This window comes from Protopterus annectens, chromosome 3.part0, assembly GCF_019279795.1.
Source record: "Protopterus annectens isolate FY-2018-M chromosome 3.part0, PAN1.0, whole genome shotgun sequence".
NCBI classification, from domain to species: domain Eukaryota; kingdom Metazoa; phylum Chordata; order Ceratodontiformes; family Protopteridae; genus Protopterus; species Protopterus annectens.
In genome coordinates, this window is record NC_056731.1 from 1,614,625,113 (window position 1) to 1,614,644,692 (window position 19,580).

Below are 19,580 nucleotides of genomic sequence, written 5' to 3' on the forward strand. Positions count from 1 at the left end.
GAAGTTGTTGGCAAGACCACTGAGTGAACAACATCCACTGAAGCAGGCGCATATAGAAGCGGGCCAGGGGAAGGAGGGTAATGGCCGCAGCCATGAGGCCCAACACCTTTAGAACCATTCTGGCCTGTACTTTCTTGCTGGCTAGAATGATCCTCACGTGACTTTGAATGTCTGAAATTCTTTGTTTTGTGAGGGTAGCTGACATCCGAACAGTGTTTAAGTTTGCGCCTATGAAAGTAATAGACTGGCAGGGCAATAAGAAGGATTTTTCGTAGTTGATCGAAATTCCCAATTGAGTGCAAAGATTTATTGTGTAATCCCTGGCTTGAAGAAGTTGATGCCTGGTGGTGGCTGAAAGGAGCCAGTCGTCTAGATACGGAAACACCTGGAATCCTTGACGTCTCAGGTGAACCGTGACCACTGCCATACATTTGGTGAACACTCTGGGGGCTGTAGTGAGACCAAAGGGCAGGGCTCTGAATTGGAAGTGACTGGACCCCAGCCGAAAGCGGAGAAACCTTCTGGAGCGCCTGTGAATTTTTATGTGATAGTACGCATCCTGAAGGTCTATTGAGCACATCCAGTTGTCCTTCTCTAGGAAGGGCAGAATAGACTGAAGTGTGACCATTCGGAATCTTGTCTTTCTCACAGACTTGTTGAGTCTGCTGAGATCCAATATTGGTCTCCAGTCTCCCGTCTTTTTGGGGACCAAAAAGAACCTTGAGTAGATTCCGGGCTCTGAATGGTCTGTTGTAACTGGCTGAATGGCTCTTTTTTGTAGAAGTTTGAATACTTCTAACTCTGCAATTTCCCTTAGACCGGGTGGTACATCTGGAAGGGAATTTGAGTGAGAAAAGGGACTTTCCTCGAAAGGAATTTTGTAACCCTCGGATATGATTGACTGTACCCATCTATCTTGAGTGAGGGAACGCCAGGCTTCTGGGTACAGCGATAGTCTTCCCCCGACTGCCTCCAAGGATGGACAGTCGGGCAACATCTCAGGGATGCTGAAAGGGCTTGTCAGAGAGAGGCTCTCTGCTTCCCTGGTTTTGTGGACCCCCTCTGCCTCTAGAGCGGCGTCTGTTATTGTTACCCCCTCTGCCTCTAGAGGTAAACTGACCACGTGTATCCGGTGTGACTCCTTGGGATTTGCGGAACCACATTTTGCCACCCTTCTGTCCTTTAGGGTAAGGTCTAGAAGGGGTGTAAAAACGGACCCCTACGGCAGAAAGAGTCTTGCCGTCCTGCTCACACCTGGTCAATGTTTCCTTCACTTGAGGGCCAAACAAAGCTGACCCATCAAAGGGAGAGTTTGTGAAGGACGCCTTAAAGGGATCTGCAAAATTACAGAGCCGCATCCAGGCTTGGCGTCTAAGAGCCACACCTGTACCTGCGGCCCTACTCGCTCCATCTGCTGCATATGATATCAGTCGCATGGAGGAGTTAGCAATAGAATTAAGGGTTCCTAGCTGCGAAGCAATTTTTTCTTAAGCCCCTGCAGCTGTGGGATCCTGTACTACTTCATCTAGCTCCTTAAGGATGTCCCTTTGGAGTCTGGTGAAGTGACATAAGTAGTTCAGCGAGCGCATAGCAAAGGTCGCTGAAGAAAACATCCGCTTACCATACCTATCCATGGTCCTAGAGTCCTTATTAGGAGGATGGACAGGTATGGAAGGATCTGCAAGTTCCTTCTTAGTGGCAGCCGCCACCACCATGGCATCAGCAGGGACACCTTTCGTAAGGAATTGCTTGTCCGAAGGGGCAGTAATAAATTTAGAAGGCCTCCTAGGAACTGGCTCTACAGAGTCAGGAGCAGCCCACGCCTTTCGAGCAATAACCTGCATAAGGGGGTCGAAAGGCGGAGACACCCAGGAGGTGAAGACCGAGATCCAAACCCCTCCAGGTATACCGACTCATCCTCAGAGGGATTATTGGAGGGCCAGTTTCCCCTCTGTTTAAAGAGTTCTAGAATGTCTGAAAATGAGACATCCTCAGAGGGGGATCTTGGGGATCCCTCCGACTCATCTAAGTCGGTATCTGAAGTGATAGACTCGGGGGAGTCTACGTGTTTCCTCTTACAAGTCCTCTTGCGCGGAGGATCCCCTGACTGATCAGGAGAATCCTCGGAAGAGGGGGTTCTTCCCAGTGGGGAAACCTGAGGCGGAGGATCTCTGGGTCCGGGAGCAAGAGAGATGGCAGAGATATCGACAGGCACCGTAGAGGGAGGAGCTAAGGGAACAGACTGCTGGCTGAGTCCAGTGGCCAGCACACTCTTCATCACCTCGAAGGCTCCCCTCCCAGGAGGTCCGAGAGAACCCGTTCAAGAAACCGGAACTCCAGGGCCCACCGAAGGAAGGCTCGAGGCAGATGTCGGGCCGAGCTCACCAAGGCCGAGGCTCCAAGGGAAGAGTGGGGTCGGACAAGGGTCCGATGCCACTCACCCCTCGGAGGAGACCAGGAAGCCCGACCACCGAATCCCTCTAAGGAAGGTCTCGAAGAGGAGATAAGAGTAGAGGCTGAGGGAGCAGAAGGGGGTGGTATCTGTCCCTCAGCCATAGCAGAAACTATTCCCGAAGACTCCAGCTCCAAACTCTGAGGTAGAGTCGAAGGAGGAACTACAAGGGGGTGTGGACTAATAGTCATCTGTTGAGACGGACTATGTAGCATCTGGGCAAGTGCCTGTGATTTTAATAATCTACTGACCACCCTCTCTAAATCATGGTCAGAAAGCCTGGATGACCTAGATGATCGGCTCCGATGGCTCCGTTCCGAGAGGAGAGGTGAGGCCGGAGCCGAGAGTATCGGTTCCAAGGAAGGGGACCTGGACCTCTTCCTCGAAGGAACCATCGGAGCCGACGAAACCATGGATGCAGTCGGAGCCGAAGACTTTTCGGCACCGACAGAAGGTCTCGATGCATCGGCTCCGGCCGGAGCCGATACAGACATAAAGGTAAGGGTGTCGGAGCCGGTCGGCACCGACACCGAAGCCTGAGCCACATGGTGGTCGGAACCAATCGGAGCAGACACCGATGTGACCGAACCAGTATCGGTTTGTGCAAACCAGGATCGGCTCCAGCCGGAGCCGATCTCAACTCTGAAAGAGTCGGAACCGAGGCCGCAGGCTTAGACACAGAAGCCTGGGCCTTGGAAGACTTGGAAGTCTTACTCGGAGCCGACTTAGCTGGAGAGCCCTCCGGTTTAAGTAGGCCCCTTAAAATCAATTTGTTTCTCCTCTCCTGCAGGACTCTCTGGCTAAAGGAATGACAAATTGCACAGGAGTCCTGCAGGTGGAGAGGTCCCAGGCAGTATAAGCAAGAAGTGTGACTGTCTGTCAGAGACATCTTCTGACAGCACGAGTCACACTTCTTAAAGCCTGAGACCCTTTCCTTGGACATGGTTGCAAAAACACACACAACACAGTCCCAAGAACCAGTTATCCCAAAAAAAATAATAAGATAACTAACCTCTCACACACACACCCTAACAAGGGGGGGAGGGGAGAAGGCCTGACTAAAAAAATTAAGGAGTGAGGGAATTTCTAGTCAGAAAGGGACTTAATCTAAACTAAAAACGTTAAATATAAAGTTTTAAGGTAAAAAAGGGGCAAAAATAGTATTATTTTAAACACTTAACAGGAGCTGGTAAAAGGAGGACCTCATCAGCGAAGCGGCAAACGAGATCAGGGTACTTACCGCCTTGCATCATGGGATATGGGGCTGCCTCGAGCTGGTAAAAGTGACTCTCGAGCTTAGCAAAGTGCCGAGTCGGAGCCGAGGATCGGCTCCGAACCCATTAAGCAAGAATGAAGGCGAGATTGACAACTTAACATCCTTGATTTCAGAATGACAAAGAAATTCATGAAAGTTTAAGCTTCAGTTCAGAAAGGACAAGAAAATAAGTTTTGTCCAGTAGCTTCAATCCAAATGTTTTTACAGACACAACATCTGTGATGAATGTTTAACCGCTGACTCTAGTACTTTGGAGTAATTGTTCAGTATTTCCAAACAACTGCAAGATTAAGGCCTCACTCAGTTCAGCAGCAATTACCATGCAGAGCAGGATTCTTCAATGTTTTTCTTTTCAGAAGTGTTTGGTGCTTCCAGTGCACTTAATCTCACCACAGGAGTGAAATGCTTACCTACATTCAGAAGACTGGGAAAAAGTGATACTAGTATACTAGTCAGCCTGCAGATCAAGTGAGTCATTCAAAAAACATTTAGCCTTCTGTAAGCCATAAGCCATGCCGAGCCCTGGAGTGTCTCGACCCCCTCCATATTACATAACCCCTATCTCAGAAGAAGGACAATGAGCAAATGCAGCTAAAAGAAAAAAACAAGAGGAGCAAGAAGCATGCCAGCATCAGTAATGTCATTGGTCAGCCCAGAGCAATGGCGAAATGTAAACACAAACAGCTCTACAGCCATCAGTCACCTAGTTTCAATATAGCCACTGGAAAGAAGCACAAACGGTGAAGAAGTAACAATGGATGGACTCCAGGTCGACCTACTGATGAAGCCATAGCTAAGTAATGACATTCCACATCAGAAAGCTACATGTTAAGAAACAAGTACAATACAGAGAGTTGCTCTTTCTTGACTATGTGGGACCAAAAAGCGTCTACCCCAGCATTAGAGACATCTGTGTGCACCAAACTCCTTTCTAAAATTTGGGGTGATAACAGCCTTTCAAGTTAGGGAAAATCCTTTCCTTCACAATAGTTCACCTCATAAGTAGAGGGCAAAATGCCCTTGCCAGGTGCATCAGCAAAGAAGTTAAAAGCAGCAAAGTGTGGGATAAACCTAAAGTATTAACTAGTCAGATCAGGGTCAGATGGTCAAGTGCAAAGGCCTGTCTTGATTACAGATAAGTATATAATTTAAATAAAGTGAAGCAAACCAAAATATTAATGGGCAAGCTGCTGCAAAAACTTAATTTCTGGGAAGGTTGCAGGGGCTCTATACAATCTAGAAACGTTTTAGAACATAGAAATGAGTACTAATTTTTCTTTGTCCTCTCTACAACAGGCACCTGCTACCGCCCCTTCATCAAGTCTAAGGTGTTAATGTGCATAGGAGGTATCCACTTCTAAACCAGCTTATCAGTGAAAGGCATGGGTTGGTTACCAAAATGAGAACATATGTAACCTGACCAAAATTATTACTAAAAAGACTACAATCAATGGGCATGGGAACCAGCACTATCATGTCACTCAACTCACTGTGCAGCTCCTGGGATTCTTCAATAACCCAAAGATGGAGCCTAAACCTTTACAAGTTTTTTTTTTCTGGCCTTAGAGATATAGCTTAAGAGTCTCTTTCCTCCCCAAGGTCTGTAGTAGCATCATGCAGTATAGATAAACATCTGAGAAAATGTGTCTTTCTCCTGAAGAAGTCTCCATTTACTGAATTTATTAAGCAGAAATATGGTATCTACATAGCAGGTTTTACACTGGTACTGCTTATCTTAAGTTACAAGTTACTGACATGTTACACATTAAAATCATTATCTCTTTCAATAAGCTCACAGTCTATGGTTATCACCTGTCTCTATACATAGGATGCCCTGTATTTGGGAAGTTGTGCCTCGTGAAAAAAAAATTTAAAAAATGACAAATGTCCTGATATTTTATGCAAAAGTACTTAAGTTTCCTTCAACACTTCCACAAGGCAATTCTGCATCTCAAACACGGAAATATTATACAATACAGTATAAAATAGTTAAATACTACAAGCTTTTATTTTGGCAAAAAGTCTTTCACACTGGTTATGGGTATGGTTCATCTGACAAAATCTCACATTTCCATAAAAATGTCTCACTTTGAGCATATGAAAAGGTGGCAACCCCTACACACAGAAGAATGAATCAAAACCTTCTATTGGCTGTTACAATGTACTACCAGGCAAATTACCATCTCCTAAATATACCTGCTGTTTAAAACAAACATAGGAAAATAAACTGAAAAACAACTACCATTTAATGTAACACAAGAGCAAATTCAGTGGCAAGCTAAAACAAAACCGCTTTGACAGAACATTTAACACTAACCTGTGCTCCATCCTTTAACTTCAATATGCATTCCATGGTGTTGATGGTAATGATAACAGCTTCTGAACCTAGTTTTGTCCATGGTACATGGATACGCAGTTCATGAATATGTCCACTCAGGAATGTAAATGGTAGCTTTAATTCCTGAAATAAAGAAATATTAAAATGAGCACATACTACATCAAAATGCATAACCAAAACCAGATGCAATGTCTATAAATGAAAAGCCTCTCTGCAGCAATGGTAGAAGTGTTGGAATTGTTTTACAGCTTCCAGATGCTGCATTAAGCCTTACCAATGTGTCTATTGTGACACATCTGTGCCAAATCCTGGCTCAGTTTCTAGTGAGGGGCTATTGTGGGAACCACAGAGTCAGGTGACCAGATGTGATATTCTGTAGCCAGCACTGAATTTGTATTTAGATACTAGTGAGAGATGTTATAGAGGCATGCAGCACTCTGTTTTGGAACTGACAAGACCACTCACCCATTTCATCTTGCCTTGTTTTAGTAAGTAACTTAACTAGGGAACAGTAATTCTTCAGTCAGTTAGGAAATTATAGTGAGATTAGTTAAATACTGTTTTTCTGAATTTGTCTGAATCTTTCCATCTGTGCTGTTTTCACATTTCCTGTGAATTGAAACTGTGTTTTTTATTGTGAATAGATATTCAGTGTTGTCATATTTATATTTTATTAAATATATCTAAACCTTTCGTTGTGGCTGGTCTTTTAAAAATATTTTAACCTTTGAGAGCACTTACATTTATTTAGTGGCACTGTGGCTTCACATTCCTGAAAGGCTCGCTGTTTTTGTATAAGTATTAATTTTACCAAGTATAATTGGGCACCCTGGTAAGAGCCTTAGAGTAGCTGGCTTTTGGGTGTTCTGGTGGCAGTATCTACCTTACAGTCTGGGTGGATGTGGCATACTGGGTAAATCTGTGCCAGCCTTTCCCAGGTGTGTGTGTGTGTGTGTGTGTGTGTGTGTGTGTGTGTGTGTGTGTGTGTGTGTGTGTGTATACACGTGTAAAAATCAAATCTCAGAGTGTGTGTGTGTCAGCCACGTGAAAGGGGACACAGAGCACTGATTTCACACAGAGGGTGGTGGAGGACTTGTCTTGGAACACCTGGCTGAGGACTCAACTCTGAGGTGGTCAGTGTAGAGTCTTATTTGGGCCCTGGAGAGGAAATCCAGCCCCAGGACTGGAGTGTGCATTCCCCATGTGCTCTTAAGGGAAACTGTGCTGCACCTGAAAATATAGTGTTTGTTTGTGTGTGTGTGTGTGTGTGTGTGTGTGTGTGTGTGTGTGTGTGTGTGTGTGTGTGTGTGTGTGTGTGTTTTTCTCTCTAAGTGAGCAGTCCCCACCAGTGTCAGTGGTGAGGATTGAGGCTCCTTGATCACTGGCCCAGAGGAGGGGACATCACAAAGTGCTGATAGGGCAGCTATCAGGTGGATCACATGAGTACAGTGGTGGTTTAAAAAAAAAAAAAAAAACATGGGGGATGTACTCAGTTAAGACCAGGAAGCAGATCTCAAAGGAAACTAGACCACCCAAACCAGAACCAAGCATGGAAAAGGCAAAAAGGAGCCAAGTTAACCTGATCTGACACCTACTTCATTAGTGCCCACAAAACACAAACATTTAACAGTTTTTTAGCCAATGATCCTGCATCAGTGTGGAAAGGTCTACAAAACATTACAAACTACAGGAAACCATCCCCCTACACTGCAGTTAATATGGGGATGCACTATATCTTGCAACACCTTGACAACCCAGGGATATATGCAAGGATGCTGTTTGTGGACTTCAGCTCTGTATTTAATACAGTAATTCCAGAACTTCTTCACTTGAAACTCTCCCAGCTTTCCGTTCCTGTTACAACCTGTCAATACAACACCAATTTTCTAACTAATAGGAAACAGCAGGTGAAACTGGGGAAATTTACATCTAGCTATTGCATGAGCAATACAGGTGCCCTCCAGGGATGTGTGCTCTCCCCACTGCTGTTCTCCCTCTAAACTAATGACTGCACCTCTATGGACCCCTCTGTCAAACTTATTAAATACAGAGACAATACAACCATCATCGGGCTCATCAGGAATGGTGATAAGTCTGCATACAGATGGCAGCTTGAGCAGCTGGCCCTTTGGTGTAGTCAGAATAATCTGGAACTAAACACTCATTATACTGTGGAGATGACAGTGGACTTTAGGAGTGGCACTATAATATTATCCCCCCCTCTTTGTATATTTAATACTGCTGTGTCAGTTGTGGAATCCTTCAAGTTTTTGTGATCTATAATCTTGCAGGATTTGAAGTGGGTGACCAATGTAGGGTCCATCAGAAAAAAGGCACAACAGTGAATGTATTTTCTGCGACAGCTGAGGAAGTTCAACCTCTCACAGGAACTGTTGATTCAGTTCTTTACAGCAGTCATTGAGTCTGTTCTCAATTCATCCATAACAGTGTGGTTTGGATCACTGTCTAATCATGACAAAAATAGGTTACGTCGAATAGTCATGTCTGCCGAAAATATCATTGGTGCTAGTTTGCCCTCCTTACAGGACCTGTACTATTCCAGGGTCATGAAAAGGGCAGGGTAAATCATCATCGACCCTTCACATCCAGGCCATCATCTTTTTGAACTATTACCATCAGCCAGGCTTTATAGATTAATATGCACCAACAAGCAGATATAAGAACAATATTGTCCACAGACCATCAAGTTCATAAATGGTTAACTCAGCTTATTAAGCGGAGGTATTCTTTTTCCCAAGCCTTCGAGGATTCTACAGTATTGTTTACATATTGTTAATACTTGTTTCTTTCAGAGTTTATTTCAGTATTTATTGCATTGAGTTGCACTTTGCACCTTGTATGTATGCATTGGTATATGTATATTTACTTTTTGTTTCGTTCTTAATAGTTGCATACATGTCATTTGTCTTGTTCTTAATAGCTGTTTGTATGTCGTTTATGTAACCCATACTTGGAGAATCACTGAAACTGGAGTCAAATTCCTTGTATGCGTGTATACTTGGCCAATAAATGTGATTCTGATTAAAAACTGTGGATGATCAGAACACCATAAGGCAGTTAAACAGTAAACATATGGAAAACAAGCAAATACCAATAAAGTGGTGCAGGCAAACTGTTCCGCCAAAATTAGAAATACAATGTAGAAGCAACAAAGGAGGCTCCAGACCACGGCTACTAAAAACATTTGTTTAATCCAAAGTAAGCTCTTTCGTAGCTTAAGGCTACTTCATCAGCCAAAACTTGCATCAAAATGTGCAGTTTATATACCTTCAATCTGGGTAATCAATCAATTAACAAACTAATTAGCTTAAAGGCACATAGCCAAATTCATTGACCCTAAGTAAACCCAAAATGTAAAACTACATGGAAAGCATCTTACACCTAATACCTTCATCTAGTAGTACATATAGGCTACAAAAATAATGAATACATATCAAAGAAGATATCAAAAACATTTACCTAGTACCTGGGTCTATCTAAAAAAAATGCATATACATATTATAAAAACATTATCTAAAAAATCATTCAGAATACATAGGCTACATGATAAAGTGCATAATTATCTAGCCACTGTTATCTAATGCCTCTATCCATTAGTACTGGTTTAATGCAAATGTTATCATTAATGCCCTTACCAACGTTGGCTTGCAGCCTAATTACCCATTCAAGTTCCTTGACTTCAACTTTATTCTTAATGCCACCCCCTCTGATACTGGACTTAACCACATCTACCACTAAGAACTTAAAATGATGCTCATTGCCACAATTCATGGTGTGCTTCACCAGGGCATTGGTATCTATTTGCCTAGAGATGTTCTCTCATACGATCACGTAATCTATGTGTCGTCATCCCTAGATAGAAACAGCCACATAATGCACAGGTGGCTAAGTACACTAAATTAATAGTGCTACAATGTGCTGTCAATCTGAACGTATACACCCTCCCTGTATCAGGGTGTGTAAACCTCCCTGTACTGTCAAGAAAGTCACAGAACCTATACTTCCCACACGGGTGTGTACCAAATTCCACTCCATCTTCTGACCTCATTGGTTCACGACTTAAGTCGTGGCCCACATAATATTCTTTTCAAGCACTTCTTATTCGTATAGACGTAACTAGGTCTTTCGTATTGAAAGATAATAAACTCTAGCAAACATATGCACTCTATTCTACACAAAAATACACTCAATCAGTAACTGAAAAATACCAATTGTTCTGTTTCTATGGAGAGGAAGAACATTTCCCATGATTCCTAAAGTCAGATAGTATCATGGACAGAAGTTCAAACGTTCAGGGGCAAGTGGCTCAGGTCTTTTACAAGTAAGATGCTGCATATGGGTGACAGGAGATAGAAAAAACATCCAATACCCCCATAGCTTTATAGGAAAATGTGTCCTTGAGCAGCCGGAAAATTCTTTTCTGGACAATACGTTCCGAGACCACAAGCTAGACTTTACAAAACTTTAATTAGTTAAATACAGTCTCCTATCATAACACTAAGGACAACTAAATATTTTTATTAAGCTTCCGTGCAGTTATCAAATTCTTGTGGCCCTTTTGCAAGTCTTTCTTATGCATGTTCCATGCATTTCTCTCTCTTAGAAATGCATATTGCACTCAGCACTCTTAGAAATGCATATTGTGGCTTTGACAGCTAGGCAGACTACATATCAATTACCTTTCATAAAAAATCTGAAACATTGAATGTATAGGTATAGGCAGATTATCAATGTTGTTGTGTCTTTCGGCTTTTCCCAGTTAGGGGTCGCCACAGTGGAACTCCGGTCCGCTAATGATTGGCAGTAGATTTTACGTGCCGAGTTGCCGGCCCTGACACAACCTTCAACGAAGGTACGCCCATTCACGCATGTCTCCACACAGAAGACGCTCTAGCTAAGAATTGAACAGGACAACGTCTTACTGTGAGGCGACAACGCTACCGCAGCACCACCATTTTCACTATTTACAATTGATGCAGTCCTTATGCATGGTGCATCATTTTATATGCTGGCAACTGAGCCACTGTTTACCATTAATATATTCTTAAACAAAATGAAGAGTAAAAACTTGCAGAGGGTAAACGCTCCAAGTTCCAACAGCAATCCTACAAATATAACAAGTAAAACCACAGGGTAACGGAGCAAAGCAAGGCTGAAGAATCCAAATGTCATCTAAAAAGGTGTAACAAGCAATTTATTCCAAGCCAATAATACAGGCAAGCGCTTTCACCCAGTAGGGCTTCATCAGACCATAAAACCACAAAGACCAACAGGTATTTACATCTCCACAAATTGATAAAAATGCAGGAACACAATAATTAACTTTTAGAGAGACAAAGACACAAAAACATACATGAAAAATACAAATAAAATAAAACCAATCAATAATACTAAAAACGTATAATACAAAATAGGAAAAATAGTTTTACTTGCTGTATTAATATATTATTGCTTCTACCCCTCCCTTTACCCACTCTCATTCTTTCATTTTACAATGAATAATTTAAGTCAACTGTTTGCTGATATCACATCTTAATTGTTGAACTGCCCAAAAAAACGAAAAGACAAACTTGAAAAAAACCACCGCTAACTCACAACCACACCAGCGATATCCACGGACTCAGTGATCAAAATCCAAAAAGAGGCAAACACGCTAAACGCTAATGAGCAAAATGAAAAGTTTTATTTAAGCCAAGCAACGAAGCTTTTCGTCTGTGCTCTGCACCAACTTCATCAGAATAAACAAACTTGTGCCATTGCACTGATTCCCTTAATATACAATGACCTAAAAAAAATTACCTAAAAAACACGCCCCCCCCCCTCCCTCCATTCAGATTAAAGGCGTCGATACAAGCAATAAGGACAATAACATTAAAACTATTCCCTAAACTAGAAAATATATATCTTAGCTAACATCAGGAATATCTAAAAATACTACAAATAACATATTAATGCAAACAAAGATGATATTTAAGGTAAATCTAATAATTTAAACTAATAATAAAAAATATGTAAAGTATGTGTATATGCATCAAAAATACTGTCAATTTGATTCTAACCACGAAGGTAAAACCCGTTCATCAATAAATGTAGACTATAACTTGTAAAACATTAAAAACTACATAAAATGTATAAAATGTAAACCAAGGAGGTTAACAGATAGGACAACATTGCCCAGCTCAACTATAACAAGACCAAAACATGTTGCTAGGTTGAGCAGGAACCCATGGGCTAAAAACATGATAACATAATAACTAACTTTTAAGTCATTGTATATTAAGGGAATCAGTGCAATGGCGCAAGTTTCACCAAATCACTTAAACGAACCAGGAAATACAGCAAGCTGGTAACACCGGCTGTTAAAAACGGAGCCTTTTAAAACAGTTCAGAAAGGCTTACTGTTTATTAGATCCACTTATTTGACAACAAAATAAAAACATGAAAAAATGAAAAAAACAGTATTTGGTCTTTTTTTCATGTTTTTATTTTGTTGTCAAATAAGTGGATCTAATAAACAGTAAGCATTTCTGAACTGTTTTAAAAGGCTCCGTTTTTAACAGCCAATGGCGCAAGTTTGTTTATTCTGATGAAGTTGGTGCAGAGCGCGGACTAAAAGCTTCACTGTTTGGCTTAAATAAAATTTTCATTTTGCTCATTAGCGTTCAGCGTGTTTGCCTCTTTTTGGATTTTGATCACTGAGTCCGTGGACATCTTAATTGTTGGAACACCAATAAATATATAACACTGTATAACTGATCAGCATGTACAATCTTTTCTAAAAACTTAAAAAAACCTCACAATATAACTATTTAAAAATAGGTTCATAGGTGTGTACTAGGCTAGGCTAATGGCCCTAGAGCCTTTACAAGCCTAGTCCATAGGATTACCCTGGCATCATGCCTCCCGACCATAGTTTCCTGTGCCTCTGTCGAGTAGAGCCACTGGAGTGATCCCGGGATGAATTTTCTATTTCCCATCCACTCATCAATATTTCTCTGGAAGAGGGCCAGTGAGGTGCTCTGTTTGACATGTATGGGAAGTCTATTCCATAGCATGGGTAGACTCTGGGTTATGAACCTGTCCCTCCAGCACATTCTGTTGATTGTGGTAATGAGGTGGACGTCTCTGGAGCGTGTGGTGCGGAGGGATTGGGATTTCTTTTGATGTAGCATTTCTAATAGAGCTTTATAGGTCAAGCAGAGATCGCCTCTAAGGCTATATAAGACAGAGAATAGTTGGAACTTTTTGAGTCTGTCCATATAGGACAAGTGTTTAAGGCCTAGGATCCTCTTTGTGAGGTACTTTTGCGGCCTCTCCAGTTGTTGCCTGTGTCTAGTGAGGTACATGCCAAATGGGGCATTGTACTCGATGACTGGCCTAATGAGGAAAGAGTAGAGGGAGACTGACATCTTTCTTCCTGGATGCAAAACCCTTAGCAATGAGTTGTGCCACATAGAAGGACTTTCTCACCACAGTGGCAGTGTGGTGGTCAAAAGAGAGGTTGCTGACAACCTGTGTTCTCAGATCTCTTATAACGCCTTCTGTGTTCAGTGGACGACCATCGATGTGGTAGTTCACGGGAACCGGGTTTTTCCCAAAGGGGATGATGACACTTTTTGGCATTGAGCTTAAGGCCATGGTTCTGACACAAGTCGTTGGTCACAGTGAGGCCTTTCTGTAGGATGTCAACATCACTTGGGGAGTTAATAATGACTCCCAACTTGCAATCGTCTGTGAACTTTGTCAGCGAGAGTCCCTTCGTGTTGGAATGGACTTCTGAGAAGTAGATACCAAACAGGAGAGGACCCAGGACAGATTCCTGTGGGACTCCACTTGTGACTGGGTCGGCAGTCTGAGTTGGAGTCAGCTACTTTCACACTGTGGGTTCTGTGTGCCAGTTTGCAACCCACCTAGTGATATAGGGGTGGATACCTAGCTTAGTGAGTTTTTCTATGATTCCTCAGTGGGGAATGGTATCAAAGGCCTTGGCCAGATCGAGGTAGGCTGTATGAACCACCTTGCCTTCATCCACAGCTCTGGTGACTGACTCAAAGAAGTCGACCAAGTTGAGCAGGCATGATCTACCCTTCACAAAACCAAACTGTGTTGGATGCAGAGTTTGGAGATTCCCTATATCCTTGTTTATCAGGTCCATGATGATGCGTTCCATAGCTTTGCATATCAGACTTGTCAGACTAATGGGGCGATAGTTCCTAGGGCCTGTAGTTGCTCCTCCTTTTTGGAGAGGGTTGACTATAGCAGTGTGTCATTCAGTAGGGACAAAGCCTGAGGTGAGGCTGTGACGGAAAAGGGCACCCAGGTGAGGTGTAAGTTCACTCTGTAGTTCATGTAGAACACAGTCAGGGATATTGTCAGGTCCCACAGAAGCTGTATTCTTGGCCTTGGACAGTGCGGTTTTAACCTGTGGATCAGTAATACTGGGTGCCTGGCAACCTACTGATATTGTGATTGGTCCTTTGGGGGGGGGGGGGGGGTTGGCACTGAATCTGTCGGCCAGTATATTGGCAATATCTGTTGGCTCAGTATAGGAGGTACCATTGTGCAGTAGCTCAGAGCAAATCTAAGCATTGCCGTGGAGTTTCTTTACATAACTATAGAAGGCCTTGTGATTGTCTTTACTATCTGCTGCAATTCTGTTTTCATAGCTAACTTTAGAGGATTTGATGAGAAATCTCAACTTTTTGTTCATAGTTTGGTACTAGGCTATCGGCCCTAGGGCCTATACAAGCCTAGCCATAACAATTCCCTGGATATTTCTTCCCACAATATTTACTTCTCTGGACCCCTGTCTAGCAGGGCGACTCACATGATCCCTGGGGTGAATTTCCTATCTCCCATCCAATCATCAAGGCTCCTTTTGAAGAGGGCCAAGGAGGCACTCTGCTTGACATGTATGGGCAGTCTATTCCAGAGTATGGGAAGTCTCTGGGTCAGGAACCTATCCCTCCAGCATGTTTTGTTCATTGTGATGACAAGGTTTAGATCCCTGGAGCGTGTGGCTCTGAGGGATTAGGATTTCTTAAAGTGGAGCATATCCAACAGCTCAGGGTTTGACATGGCCTTGTTTGTTAAGCAAAGGCTGCCTCTGAGTAGACGATATGCCACAGAGTATAGCTGGAGTCTTTTTAGACTGTCAGCATATGCCATTTGCTTTAGGCCTGTGATTCTTTTAGTGAGGTATTTCTGTGGCCTTTCCAGCTGTTGCAGATGTCTTGTGAGGTACATAACCAAACGGGGCATTATACTCTATAATGGGTCTAATGAGGGATGAGTACAGTGGGACAATGACCTCCTTTTTTCTGGATGAAAAACCTTTAGTGATGAGGTGTGCCACATAGAAGGATTTCCTGACTGTTGTGGCGATGTGGTTATCAAAAGTGAGACCACTGTCCACCTGTGTCCCTAAGTCTCTCATCACATTTTCGATGTTTAGTGTACTGCCACCAATGTGGTAATTCATGGGTACATGTTTTTTTTTCCAAAGTGGATAACTATACATTTCTTGGCATTAAGCTTGAGCCCATGGCTCTAGCACCAGGCATCCGTTTCAGTAAGGCCCTTTTGTAGAATATCCACATCATTTGGGTATTCAATAATGGCTCCCAGTATGAAGTCATCTGCAAACTTTGCTAGCCAGAGTCCCTTAGTGTTGGCCTGTACTTCAGAGAAGTAGATGCCAAACAAGAGTGGTCCCAGGACTGAACCCTGAGGTACTCCACTTGTCACTTGTCTGGAGTTGGATTTGGAGTCGGCTACTTTTACAGTCTAGGTTCTGTCAGTAAGCCAGTTGGCAACCCATCAGGTGACGTAGGGATTTATGCCCAGCTTAGTAAGTTTATCTACGATTCCAGAATGGGGGATGGTGTTGAAGGCCTTGGCGAGGTCCAGATAGGCTGTGTGGACCGTCTTACCCTCGTCCACAGCTCTGGAGACTGATTTGAAGAAGTCAATCAGATTCAGGAGACAAGATAAGCCCTTCACAAACCCAAACTGGGTGGGGTCCAGTGTTTGAAGGTTGCCAATGTCTTTGTTTATAAGTTCCATGACAATGCGTTCCATGCCCTTGCAGATCAGGCTTGTCAGACTGTTGGGACGGTAGTTCCCGGGATCCAAGGTGGATCCCCCCTTGTGGAGTGGGATAACTGTAGCTTTGTGCCACTCAGTGGGCACGAAGCCTGAGGCTATGATTAAACATGACACTTAGGTGAGGTGCCAGTTCATTTTGTAGTTCATGTAGTACACAGCCTGGGATGTCATCTGGTCCCATGGATGCTGTATTCTTAGCTTTGGAGAGTGCGGTTTCTACCTGTGTGGCCGTGATTACCGGAATTTGGCAATCTTTTGGTATTGAGATGGGCCCTTTAGGGGGTGAGAGGGAGGTGAAGTTGGCACTAAATCGATCTGCCAGGATACTGGCAATATCCTTGGGATCAGTATATTTAATGCGATTCTGTGGTAGCTCAGAGAAGATCTGAGCATTGCCATTTAGACTCTTGACATAACTATAGAATGCCTTGTGGTTTCTTTGGAATCTTTGTCAATTTTATTTTCGTAACTAGCTTTTGAGGATTTTATGAGGGATCTCAGCTTCTTACTGAGGCTGGTGAGGAGGTTTTTTGCATCCTGGGATTTTCCTCTTTTCTGCAACAGTTTCTTCCTTCTGTTGTATAGTTTGTTTATAGCAGGGACCACCAGATTGGCTTCCTTTTTTGATGAATAAAATGCTGCTGACAGTATGTGTGTAACTTGATTGGTTGCTGAGATAGATTCTAAGATTTTTACAAAATATTACAAATGTGACTTATAAAATTTAGTTTAAGACCTAGAACCTATAAACATTACCACTGTAAAAATAATTTGTGCTTAGCAGTTTGTCATTTATGGTTCCAGAGATATGACCTTATGTTGCTTCAGCCTACCTGCAAGCACTCGGATGGACTGAGGAATATTTTTATGGAGCAGACCCAAAACCATTGTCTTTTGAAAAGTATTCTTTCATAGTCTTGGTTTCAAAGCTCTTTGTCTAATGTTCTCTCTATCTTTCCCTCTTCTTACACTGTAAAAGATTGAAAATTTGTTGTAATTCTACCTTTAAGTCTGTTTTAAAATCATCTCATTATTTCTGGATCTACCACTAACATGGCCAATTTTTGTACTAAAATTTCTTTTCATCTTCCTCCTAAATACTTCTACTGTCAAATATGTTGGAAAATGCCAATATTTCAAACCTATAGGTTCTTGGGTTAAGATTATGGTTGCAAGTATACATGTGTGATCAGATATTCTGCTTGGGCTCACCTTTTTGTTAGTGACTCTCTCTTTTTTTGTTATCCGGTTACCACTATTTTACGTCAAGTAATAAGACCAAAACGTTCAACATCCACAAGTTTAATAAAATGCAAAGCTTTTTAGTAACAAACTCTTTTTTAATGCATTGAAAAAGAGTTAGTTACTCTAAAGCTTTGCGTTTTATTAAACTTGTGGATGTTGAACGTTTTGGTCTTATTTCTTGTTGGATTAGTTGCTTGGACTGCACGGTTCTTCAGTTGAGGAAGGAGTGCTGCTCTTTGGTACTTTACCACTATTCTACATATTTCCGACAATCACAGATGTCTTGGTGAATCCTTTTTTCAACAATCACAGATGTCTTGGTAAATCCTTTTTTCGTCTTTTCAAGGTTAGGGGTCACCACAGCAGAACTCCGTTCCTCTAATGATTGGCAGTGAATTTTTACAGTGTCGGGTTGCCGGCCTGGCGCCCAACCTTCAAAGAAGGCACACCCACACACGCTTGCAGCTACCTGCATGTCTTTCAATTCATTTGACCGCGGGGAGGGCATGCAGACTCTGCACAGAAGGTGCTCCAGCCGAGAATCGAACCGGAGAACCTCTTGCTGTGAGGCGATCATGCTAACTGCTGCACCACTGCGGCCCTTCACAGATGTCTTGGTGAATAATAGGCATAATTCTCCAAATTACTAAATCTTTGCATGTCTAGTATATCTATTAGACCCAGTAAACCTGCACATTTCTTTTCTGTTCTGGTTAATTTTTCATCTTTTTATTTCAACCTCTAATTTCTTTTTCATGAAAGATCATGTTCCAAGCCCCAGCCATTAATAATATCCCCTCACAGAAATGGAAAATGTCAGAGAGAATTCACCTGCACCCCATAACAGCAGTATGATGTGGTAAACATAAAGCCACCAGATTGACTCTGCATCTTTGCAAGACTCCTTTGACTGCTACATATCTACCACAATTACCTCTTAAGCTTCCTGCCAGCTTCACCCCTAAGTATTTTTGTTTTACTATCGCTACACCTTCTCCTACTAGTACCACCTTCATAGTAGGTATTTCCTATAATCTCAAATCCTCTTATCAATAGTTTGCGATGTTCAATTTCCCCTAAACACATTTCTTGTAGCACTACCAAATCTATCCTCACTTTTTTACCTCATTCAGGACTCTTGCTCAAATGATGGGATTGGTTAGACCACTGATATTCCATGAAACAATAAATTAATTGCCCCGGCTGTTCCCTTGTTCTCTTTTAGTTTCTGTTGGGCTTCTTCTAGACTTCTTGCCTGAATCACAGTGTTTCTCCTCCTTCCCCTAACCCCGATTTGTGATGTAATTTATTCATCCTCGGTTGTTTAGTCCCCTTTCCATTATCGGTCCTCTTGTAATTTTGTGATTTTATTCTTATGTTGTTTATTATGCAAAGTTTCTCTTTCAGCTCAGATACGCTTTTGCGCTAGTTTAACTCCAACCAGTGTACAACCATCACATTATTGTTATATAAAAAAAATGACCTTATTTTAAACAACAACTATATACATAGTTGTCATATTCTTGTACTTCCAAGGTAGGAGTGTTTTTGCTTTATAAAGTGTGGCTTTACAGTCTCTTCCCTCCTTCCCCGGTGGCAAACATTAACAAATCCAGACCCTTTTGGGACAATCTCCATCAGCTCCCTCTCCAGTGCACTTACACATGCTCTAGTGTCAAGACAACAACTCGTGTCATCCAGTTTTCAAATTATTGCTTGTATTAAGTGGTAAGCATTGCCTTTGCAAATTGGTCAGTTTCATTCCTTTTAATCATGCCTTCCCCACATCTATTTTATCTAATAACCCTTTATTTTGCACATTGATGCAATAAACTTTTAATGTCGATTCTGTACTGCCTGCACTTGGTATCCATGCTTCTCACCACATTGCACCCCTTTGATCACTCCCGGCTTCTACCACATTTCCACCTGTCGGGGGGAGAATCTGTGTAAGTTTTCATTCATCTAGAACATCCAGTGGTTTGTCAGCTTTTACCCCCTTCTAGGTAATACAAAATTACATAAGTAAGTCTCCTTTAAGTCTTAGCTGAAGCTCAATGCATCAAGATGGCAATGACAGACTGATTTTGATAAATTACTACATACATGAGCCAAAATGTATTGTGCTGTTCTCTCCCCAC

At 42.3% G+C, this 19,580-nt stretch overlaps 1 protein-coding gene across 1 annotated transcript in view; it reads right to left on the minus strand.

Annotated features, from left to right (window-relative positions):
* The window catches only part of VPS13B (vacuolar protein sorting 13 homolog B), a 5,424,989-nt gene that overhangs the window by 5,370,371 nt on the left and 35,038 nt on the right, over positions 1 to 19,580 (minus strand). Inside the window, exon 3 of the mRNA XM_044065647.1 lies at positions 6,046 to 6,189. Within this exon, the coding sequence (XP_043921582.1) occupies positions 6,046 to 6,189 (144 nt within the window). The remainder of the gene's footprint in view (positions 1 to 6,045; positions 6,190 to 19,580) is intronic.